At 46.0% G+C, this 10,739-nt stretch overlaps 1 protein-coding gene across 1 annotated transcript in view; it reads right to left on the reverse strand.

The window, feature by feature from the left end:
• The window catches only part of TMEM39A (transmembrane protein 39A), an 8,891-nt gene extending 3,196 nt beyond the window's left edge, over window positions 1-5,695 (reverse strand). Inside the window, exons 1-5 of the mRNA XM_009998219.1 lie at window positions 5,583-5,695; window positions 3,812-4,034; window positions 2,316-2,399; window positions 794-936; window positions 4-330 (exon numbers count right to left, since the gene is read on the reverse strand). Coding sequence (XP_009996521.1) covers window positions 4-330; window positions 794-936; window positions 2,316-2,399; window positions 3,812-4,034; window positions 5,583-5,695 — 890 coding nt within the window. The remainder of the gene's footprint in view (window positions 1-3; window positions 331-793; window positions 937-2,315; window positions 2,400-3,811; window positions 4,035-5,582) is intronic.
• Between the last annotated feature and the right edge of the window lie 5,044 nt (window positions 5,696-10,739).

The raw sequence follows: 10,739 nt of genomic DNA on the forward strand, positions 1-10,739 counted from the left end.
AGGAATGCCACGTAGTAGGCACTGAAGAGAGAGTTGAAGAGAACTTCCTTGATCCTGTGGTTGAAATCTGCTTTTAGGCACTCCACCTCATTGCGGATGAGATCTGGGGAGAGGGGGCAGGTGTGGGTGGGGATAGTTGTAGGATTATTGAACTGTTCTCTCAGGGAGTCCCACAGAAGTGAGAAGAAATCTTTGGGTTTAACCAGGCTGCTGACAGCAGAAGCCCCATCATCCACCATCTGGTCCTGTACCAAGTAACCACAGTCTGCAGGGAGGGGCTGTGCTCTGCTGTCCTGGTGGAAGCAGCACAGAGGAACGTAGACACCAAACCTGCAAAGAGAGGAAAAAAGGGGCTGGTACAATAGCCATCCCAACATGAGACGGCACATCTTCTCAACAGATGCTGGCCCTTAGGAGAGGGATACCAGATAGGAATGCCCACTCCAGAAACCAGTGGCCAACCCTTCTACCCCGTAAAAGGCTAGAGGCTGCAACTTCAACAGCTGTGCAGAGAAGCTTCTTTAAATCCCATCTGTGGCACCAATGATCCATACAATTCAGTCTTCAGTGGCAGTGAAAGTCCCTCATGCAAACAGCATACTGAGGCACTTTGCTTCATTAGCTCAGCACCACCTCCTCAGATCATCCCGATGTCATTTCTACTTCCCCTTTAATTATAAATGAAGGAGATGGATTACAGCCAACAGCTCTGCTTCCCATGGTGGCTCCTGCCACCCCCAAGGAGCTACGCCCACCTCCCTCAGGCTTGAAGGTACAAGGTGATGTCACTCACGGGTAGCCCAGGAAGAGAAGGTTAAGAACAGAATGGCTGCGGAAGAGGTTGACCAAAGTCCAGCAGAGCACCCACCCACAGAGGGTGAGCAGCACCAGTCGCACCATATAGTGAATCACTGATGTCGCACCCACCTGCGAGGCCTGCAAATGGAGAAGGAACATTCAGCAGCCTTGTAACACTAGAGCTAGAACATGAGCACAGCAGGTGCCTCTGGAGGAGGGGCAAAGCAAGGGTGCCAGGAGGCACTGCAATAGGGATGGCTGCCCTCTTCCTCCCAGAGGTAGGAGTCTGACTCTCTTACAAAGGTGGACACTTTAGATATTATTCATGATTGGGAGAATCCAAAAGATTCAAATAAACACAAATTGTAGGGTATGACTAAATAGGGCCTGAAAAAAAATAAATAATTCAGAGCTGCCAAAGAGAAAAATGGTTTTGTTTGTCCTTTATTGCTCTGATGATAGTCTGAGACAGCCTGAAACATTACATTTCCTCTTGCTCTTTCCTTTAGAAGAATCAGATCTCAGCATTCGTTTTCCTTAAGAACTGGAATGTCACAGTTCTCAGCTGAGATTGCACCTTGGCAATCCCAAAAGTGTATTTCCACCACTCATCTCTACTGGATGTACAGGCTGCAGTCTATAGCAGGGAGGCACCACCTTTAAAAGGACTGCAAGAAAGCTTATTCCAGTCTCCAGAAGGCAGAAGGCAACTGAACTATGAAAAGATTCTTATGGGTTAGAGCAAATAGATGGGATGTGTAAGAAATTGGAAGGAAAGTTTCATTGCAGAAATTCCATTCTATGCAAAGTTTTATGGAAGATGTAAACATAAATGAAAATGGTAGGAATCAGAGATGAAAACAGAACTTCGGAGACCACATCTTCTCCATTCACCTTTTCAACAGGACAGAGCTGTTCCTTTATTTTTCAACTTAATGCTTAGTTGCTTAGCCTGGAATTACATTAACCATTTCAGTGGACAGAATTTCCATTTTCCTCAAAATTACCTTTCTCAAACAAGTATTTGGCCTGGTTCTGCTCTCACAAACACAAAGAGGGTCTTAAAACCTAAGGTGAGATGACCAGAGACTCATAGTTACTGAGTAACCAGGACTGGAAGACCAGTTATACCAGCTATTCCTATTTCACTTTAGGGTACTCAGAAATCTTCCTCCTGACCTCTCCCGTCTCATCTTCTCTTCATTCTTCCAGTCTTGGCTAACCTCCCTATTTGCTTTTCTGCTATCTGACTTGCAGTTCTCTCAGCCACTTCTCTGGCATGAGACAGTAAGGTACAGTATCACATCTGCAGGGATAAAGAAGCAAGTGGGACCACTTCATCTCCTTCTAGCTGTAGAGGCAACAGAGCTACCCAATACTGCAGGATGTGAAGGGCATCCCCAAAATCTTCACACCCTGAGAAACCCTGTCCAACTTGTAGAACTTCATAAGGCCATGGGATGGCCGTGCTCTGCAGTCAGTACTACAGGCAGGAGAGGGAACAGTGGGAATGTTACCTCAGAGATGAGGACCCACACCAGCCTCCGCGCCAGCATCACTGTGATGAACGCCGCCAGGTGGTAGTCAATGAGGTGAAAATTCTGAAGGAGGAAAGAAAAAAGGTCTTCACCAGGGAAAAGGACTCTGAAACCACCCAGCTGGGGTGGGACTAGAAAGCTAGCTGCTCCGAGCGCATTAGGACCTTGTGTAAGCATTCCCCAAATCTCTCTGTTAGGAATAAGGGAGAAGGGATAAACATCAGTAATATAGAAATGTCTCCAGAAGCAACAACTTCCCCACATGGAGGTACCTTCCCACGGAGAGATTTCCACTGAAACCAAAACAAACCCACCCTTCAGGCAGGTAGTTTTGGGGTCAAAGGGACATCGAGGACCAGGATCCTACTACAAAAAACAGCTTGCAGTTTTCCCTGGGAAAAGCCACTGAGCAACCAGAACAAGGGCAGCCCAAAACAGAGTCCAGAGTAAGCACACCAGCTCGCTTTAGCTCTTGGTCTCAGAAATGGTCTGTAGCGACCTGTGCTGATGATCAAGTTGATAAGAAATGTCATCTTCACAGGCCATAGATCTATATTTGAAGTTTAATGTTGGCTCTGGCTGCATCAAGTTAGATACAGCTCTTGGACCTCTTACAATTTTTCAGTGACGCCATCAACCATGTTCTGGCTAGAGCAATTAGTGGACTCTGAATACTTATTTGGGACTCCAAGGACATTTTGGGTAAAAAATAATGTTTGACTTCTGATGGGAACACACAAATGATCATTAAATCCTTCCGGGTAGGCAGCCTAAAACAGAATGCTTTTTCCTCAAAGAAAGTTGCATCCAACTTCGTGCAGCTAATTCCCCTAACTGGAAACTGGTAACTGGACCACCAGCACCACCTGTCGGTATAGTTAACTGAGGAGCCACCTCACGCTTTCCAGCGGCAAGGAGACAATATAAACTGAAGGACCACTTCAGAGGGTAGCTTCAACTCAGATGAGGTTTGCCAGCTCAGGTACATTTCACTGCCAGGTTGTGCAGCATATTGAGCCAGAAAGAAGACTGAAACCGAGGTTTACATAAGCTAAGGATATGACCCCCTTCTCCAGCTTCTCTGATGCTGACCTTCTGTGAGATCCTAATGAAAACCTGCATCATCTTTCCCTTCTTTTAGGCTCTGTTGTTTACACTGGGAAGGGGCACCCACACCAGAAGACAGCAGGCTCCTGGAGTCTCAATTCCCTTTCAGACCCTCAAGGCTAGCTGGGCCATGCAAGTATCCACAAAGAATTTCCACTGAAGGAGTAATGCTGAAACCTCTCTTAACTTTCCATGTCTTTCCTCCCATGTAAAACAGGGGATGACATAGCTCTGGCTGCTGGGGGTGCATGTGAACTTCCCTTCAACTCCCTTAATGTCAAATGCTTGGTGATTCCTGAACTGAAGATGCATGAAAAGGAGCTGTGTAATGAAAATGCGTGAGTGGTGCCATTTGCTGGGGAACTCACCAGTGAGGTGCAGGAAGCAGGGTGATTGTATGGGTACCACCAGACAGTCTTATAGATGTTGATGTACTGAATGAAGAGTGCTACCAGTAGGTAGATGAAGAACAGGAATTCAAAGAGAAGGCTCCCATCCAATGGCAGTTCAGGGATCCGGCAGTGACGTACAGGCTCTGGAGTAATCAGCGCTGTGATCGGAGGTGCGGAGAGGCTGATGGCACTACCATTCCTGAAGCGGATAGATATCACTCCCTTGGTAAACATTCTACATCATCTCTACCATTTGCCAGGACAGGGGGTGCTTGGGGTTGTGAATTTGGGACTGGGCATTGCTAGAGAAGAGATGGCAGCAGTCTTGCATTCCTACTTCTGGCACAAGACCGGTGGTGAGCTTTGTCTTCTTAGCTCAGATAAAACCCTTACCCAGAATTTTCACTAGATAACAGGTTGGTCTGCCAGAGGTGCTGTGACATGCCCAGCAATATTTCTGTAAACTCACAGTTGGAATAACAGAGGTACAGAGTGAGGAAGCAACTCCAAGCAAAACTCATTGAGTACTCTGTGCCAGACTGGGTGCTTAATGTTGGCTGCTTCCATCCATCACTACAACATTGCAGTAGCATCCAGCCCCCTTCTCCAGTTATTGAAAAGTGCCCATCGTCTTTCTGCTCACAGTTCCTCTCTTGAAAAGGGAGGTAACTAAAAATGGAACAGAGGAGTTCAGCCACTTCCTAGAGGCTGATCGCTCAAGTATTTTCATGCTTCCTTCAGAGGAGGCTAAGGCAACTCTAAGTTCCATCAGACTGAAGTGATGGAGGAAGTTCAGACATAAACTATGCTGCATCTTGACTGAAACCAGGATAAGTTGGGCTCCTCCAGGACCTTGGGAGTACTGATGCCATGATCTCAGAAGCCACTTGTTCCTCAAGTGTCTAAGACCATCTATCTGTCCCAGACAGAGAAGTCTTTAAAGGCTATAATTGAATCACTTGAATCTCTCTTAGTTTGTAAGGATGAACCTATACCAAGTAGATCAGGACTTCATCATGCAGCAAATAGTTTGTGTAGTTTGCTGACTTCTGTATGGAAGGAAGAAATGCTGGGTTTTTTTAGTCTTTATGCCAAATGTGGAGAGCTAAATGTCACTGTGTGTTCCTTTTTCAGCCCTCTACTTCCCCAGAAAATTGAGATGAGTTTTGCCAACTGTGTGGATTAGTTTCATCTGCAACCAGCACAGCTAAACAGACATCCTCCTGCCTTTCCATCATGTAGGAGGGGGACTCAGCTGAGCTCTGACAAGTCATGCTAACTCCCTGTGGTATTGCAGGCAAGCAAGCAAAAGAGACAAGAACACATAATCTGCTAGGACTCACTGCTCTGGGATCTGCTGCAGGGAAAGACAAACTGAGCACTGTGTGATTTCTATCCCTGGCCATCATGACCACGGCGAGTGGTGAAGGGTAGCTGAGACCACTTGTACAATCCTCCCCATGGGACAGATTTTAATGTATGAAGTCAAGAGAGGGACTGCTGAGGGAAGCGTGTGCTACAGCAGAACTGGAAAGAGCAGCTGGAAGAGGTTTGTCATGCAAGGCACATTCCCTCTTGGATGGACCATCTCCTCATGCTACAGCAGAAGGATCGAGGTCTCCATCTCCCAGTTCTTACTTTAACCACGAAGCCGTGCTCGTGCACAGAGTTCAGAGCAGATCAAGGCTCCCAGCTTTCAGCAACATCCTAGCCACAAGTGTCTCAACAACCCTACCTTTGTCCTCACCTGTTTCTCAACCCAGTACCGTTCCCGCAGCTCCCGCCGACCAGCGTCTGGAGAGAAGGCAAAGCTGAACGGCTTAGCTGCTGCCGGCTGGGTCCCCTCCTTCCACCGGGCATGACCAGGAACCAATCCACTTCCAGTGCCTGCAGCAGGCTGCGCCCTGAGATCCAGATAACAATCCTGAAGCCTTCCCAGGTCTGCAAAGGAGGCAGAAACATGAGTTAGGTTGCAAACTGCTGGTCAACTAGTGTACAGCCCAGCCAAGCAAGTTCATGGAAGCCACTCTCATACTCTCAGAGCCCTGTGGGATGCCTGTTCCCAGCCTAATCCAGTGCCATTTCAGCAGCACCAGATCAGCGTCTCCCTGCATATATAGAATCGACACCACTGACACTGTGTCTTTAAAAAGGGGCTGCTTACATTAGTAAGTGACTGCTAGCACTTCCTGTTGGCTGGAAAGGGCCTCCAAGCACCTCCCGTGCTGGAAACACCCCACTGCTGTGTGCCTTGTTTCAAAGGGAAGCCAGAGAAAAGCCCACTCCCTATTCTGGTTTAAGAAGCTATTAGAGCTTTGCAGGTCTTCTCAGCCACCCAACAGATCACTTAACAGGGTCTGATGCTGGATCCCCTCAGATGGAGCTCAGAACAGACAGCCTTAATTGGTCTCCATGAAGTCAACTGCATGATTCAGCTCCCTTCTGTGCTAAGAAAGCCTGACTGACATGGTGGTTGGAGATCCATTTAAAAATGGTTCTAGCTAGCAGAGTAGTGCCACAAAACACATGTATCCACATCCTTCAGATGCACAGCTAGGCAGTCACATTTCCCAGCCTTCAAAAAAAATAAAATAATTAAAAAGCCTGTAAATATTTATTTTTATTTCACTGTTCACCTGAAAGACACTGCAATGATTTCAACAGTGAGGTAAGTTTCTGATGGCCAGCAGACATAAGAGTGAGGGGTTGGAGTATGAATCTGTAAGTCATTCCAAGCACTCATGCTGTACAGAACTGAGACACCGAGCATCTCGTTGCAAGGACTCTGATGTGTCTACATGTCTGGAGACTAATTGTCTGCCCTTTTGGCAAAGCATCACAGCCAGAAACAACCCATGGTCCAAAAGAGCACTTGCTCCTTCTGGGAAACTCTGGATCTTGCTTCGAGATTTACAGATGGAAACTCGTCTATTTATAATTCAATTATCACCTCCTTTAAAATCACAGCTGGCAGAAATGCCAGGGAGTTTGCTCAATGAGTCACACCACTGTCACCATGAATGCTGCGTGCAGGAGAACTATTCTAAAAAACTTCCTCAAAGAATTGTCTTTTGTACTGACATTTCCCATGCTTCTTCTTGACTCCAATATCCAGTCCTCAAAATGTCAACAAAAATCAAGTAAGATGTTCCAAAAGCCATACCTACATGAAGGTGGGCATGTCTTTACTTGAAACAAACAAAGAGTTGTGAAAGTGCATGAAAGGATAAAGGAGAGCAAACATTGGTCAATTTGGATTTGGAGGAAAATAATGTGTTTTGGCAGACTTCAAAACTCTCAGTTTAATTCCAGTGACAGAGAATTGAAGCTTTCCATACCTTCCTGGTCAAGACTAAAGCTTTCACAGAATCTCTAGGATAGTCTAGAGTTTTAGTTGGGAACATCTGTATTTCAGGAATTAAATATAAACAAGAAAATTCTCATGCATGCACAAGAAGAGCAGGGATAGTAGCAAACAGAATCACAGAATTACTGAGGCTGGAGAAGACCTCTGAGATCAAGTCCAGCCTATGACCCAACACCACCACATCTCCAGACCATGGCACTAAGTGGCACATCCAGCACCTCAATATCCCTCTTGAAGTGAGGGACCCAGAACTGCACATAGACAATGCAGAGTTCCTTTAGGGCATCCAGATATTTTACATAAGCATCTAGGATGAAAAAAAATCCAACAAACAAACCAAAAAACACACAGAGAGAAACACCTCTAAAATAAGTGACTTTGAAAGCCACTGTAAACCAAATTTAACTGTGACAGGGATTGGGGAATCTAAAACAATTGGTCTGATTCAACCTACAGGTTATTTTTAACAGATGCCATACATTGGTGGGCTAATTAGTGGTATTACCAATGGAAGGTACTCTATGCCACATTCACTAATTCATGTAAATAATTTAACAGCTCTCATTAGCATTAGTCCATTAGCATGCTTCACATGCTCCCCCATATAGACGCTTGGACACTGAGTAATCACTTCCCCCCCCTGGTTTTGCAAACCAATAAAATGGAGGTTTCTACCAGTAAAAAAGAATGCCTGTGGAAAAGAGGCCTCCTTAATGTCAGTGTACCACCTTTTAAACACATTTGAGTAAGCCCTTTCACAGTGATACATGAACATAAAGACTGGGCAGTTCCCCAAGCCAAGCTTTAAATAACTTTACTTGCCTGGAGAGTCTAATCAAATTAGGTGGGTGTCATCTGCCTAATAACCATTCCTTTTTTGTTTGCTTTTGTTTTGTATAACTAGCCACATAAAACTGAAGCTCCCCAGATAAAGTTAAACAAAGCAGTGAGATTACAGATCAGTTTGACTCTAAGTCTGCTTTTTTTGGCCTTGAACCAATCAACAGCCCTCCTTTTTGAGGAGAGAGACATGGGAAAAAGCCTTTTTACAGTTTTCAATTAATAAACAAAAGCATGATTCTACTGTGAAAAATATGCTAACAAGAAAAAAAAGTGTCCGTGACCCTTTACCCCAACAGATAAGATTCCTGTGTGCATCCAAGTCATATTAAGTATTAATAAAGAGCCTGCAGAGCAAGCTGGGAGTCTGCCATGCTCCCTTCTCTGTTTGCAGAGTCCCCACCCCAGAGTTACACATCAGTGATCCTATTTTTTATAGTCACGGCACAAAAAACAAGTAATGGAAGGTAAAAGCTTTTCCTGACAAGACTCTTTAGTCTATTAATGTGACTCCACATTCTTCTTCCCAGTTCACCTGTACTTTTCCTTAAAAATAAGTCACGTAGCTGCAGTCCTTTCATCTTCAACATGCCCAGAACAGAAGCTGCCTAGCTTCCAAGATCTCCTCTTTCAGGCAGATGTTGGCATCCTGAAAACACCTGAAGATCTGGGAAGCAGCTACAGAACAAGTGGACAGTAGTCCTGTCTGTGCACAGGAAATAGATATGAGTGCAGACAGCTCTTGGGTCCTACAGAGAGACCATGCTTTTTCTTCAGGACAGGGTCAAAACCTTCAGCTGTGACATGGTTATAAGACCCAGGAACACATGGCATCAGACCCTCTGATTGAAATTGATGTGCCTGCAGAAAGCATTTTGGCATTTTGTTTCTCTGCACCACCAGCCCTCCTCCCCATCAGCTCCCCAGCTGTCCTGATGAGGCAGAATCAAGGCAGGCAAGAACCACAGCTGTGAGCAGGACTTGACTGATGAAGAGTTAGGCAGATGAACCATCTACCAGTTCAGAGGTGAAGCAGCATGCAGCCCCCCTCCTGTTCCCCAGGGACCATCACTCAGAATCATGTTCCTGCCCAAACAGCTCTTAGAAGAGACAAATCAAGAGAGAGTCAGTGACTCATCAGAATGAAAGTCTGTCTGGTTCTCCATCTCTTTGCTGGAAACACAATGCTCTGCTGGTTATTTTGATGGCGTTAACGCTTTCTAATTGGAGGAAACTCCAAGCCTCCAGTCCTCTCGGGAAGCTCGCTGCACTGAGGCACGAGAACTCTCAGAGCTTGGAGAACATTCAAAAGGCTTGCCTTGGCTCCACAAGTCCTACAGCTCTCAAGAGCAGAAAGGGAAATGTGGCCACACTCGCTTGCAGCAACATGGCTTCAAGACTACAGGTCTCTCGTTGCAACTCTCCACCTCAAACAAAACAGCTTTCTTCCTGTCCAGTAAGCACACAATGTCTTGGGGTGAAGCAACATGTTGCCTCTGCATCTATTAGTGAGGGAGCTCTGCCTGCCTCCTCCTCCTCAGCAACACGGAAGTGTCCAGTGTTGTCCGGGTTGCTAGCAAGACTTTCCATTTGGGGTGCCCATGCTTTACAGCTATTGAAACACACCTGTCACCAGCACAGCACTCCCTCGCAGGGACATGGAGCAAGCCAGCCCCCATGTCGTGGCTCAAGAGCACTGACACAAACCATGAGGAACTACCAGTGCTGACAAAACACCATCAACGTCTCCAACCCCTCTGGGTGTTAGTGGTAATACCCTGAACCACAGCTAGCATCAAGCACAGGACAAGAGGATAAAGGAACTGGGAACAGCACAGGGAAAGTACAAGCCAAGGAAGCAGAAATGCCAGAAGCAGCCATTTGGTGCCCCAGCAAGCAGCACTGCCCATCTCCAGAGCACTCCTGCATCCAGTCCAGGTTTCTGGCAATTCCTCCCCCCTCTGCTGTCAGAAGCACTGGCTCCTAGGTAATTTTCCTTCAAAAAACCCCACACATTCTGGAACTGGACTGTCTGGATAAGCTTTGATGCGTGCGCTCGCAGAACACAAAGGCAAAGGACCATCTAAGACCTTGCTGGTTCACCTTGGCCTAAGTGAAAGGCTCTGTTCCCAGGGCTGCCACTGAACAGCACAGCCAGCACCTGTCCAGCTTCTGAGGATGCTAATGGCCAATGCCCATAAGCAGCACCACAGGTGACAACAACTCACTTCATCCCAAACAGTAGCTTACTAATAAAACCTTGTTTGCAAGGTTGCAAAAGGTCGTTACTAGTCTCTGGTTAAACCATTTCTGGAAGGACAGGAGAAGGAAAATAGCATAATCTTTGGGATTAAAAATATACACCATTAACAGCTGTGACTTTCAGCTGGCAGACAAACAGGCCTTCCTCCTCTACCTCCCTCCCACCCCCGCCAGTCTCTGAAATTGAAATAAGCAGTGTAAAAAGGTCTCCCAGCTACTGATGTCCTCACTTCAAGTAACTCTACCTGGTCAGCCTAATGCCAAGTGAGCATTTGTCCAGCAATCCTAATGTCTTTACAAATTATCAGTGAATCCACCTTATATTGAACTACTGTGACTTCTAGTTGCTACAGCTTATCTTTACTTCCTTTTATTGTGAGGCTTTTATTTATTTATTCGAATAATAACATTTTGACAGTTGGAAAGATTGAGAGA

The sequence above is a fragment of the Chaetura pelagica genome, unplaced genomic scaffold, assembly GCF_000747805.2.
Source record: "Chaetura pelagica isolate M959 unplaced genomic scaffold, ChaPel_1.0 scaffold65, whole genome shotgun sequence".
Lineage (NCBI taxonomy): Eukaryota > Metazoa > Chordata > Aves > Apodiformes > Apodidae > Chaetura > Chaetura pelagica.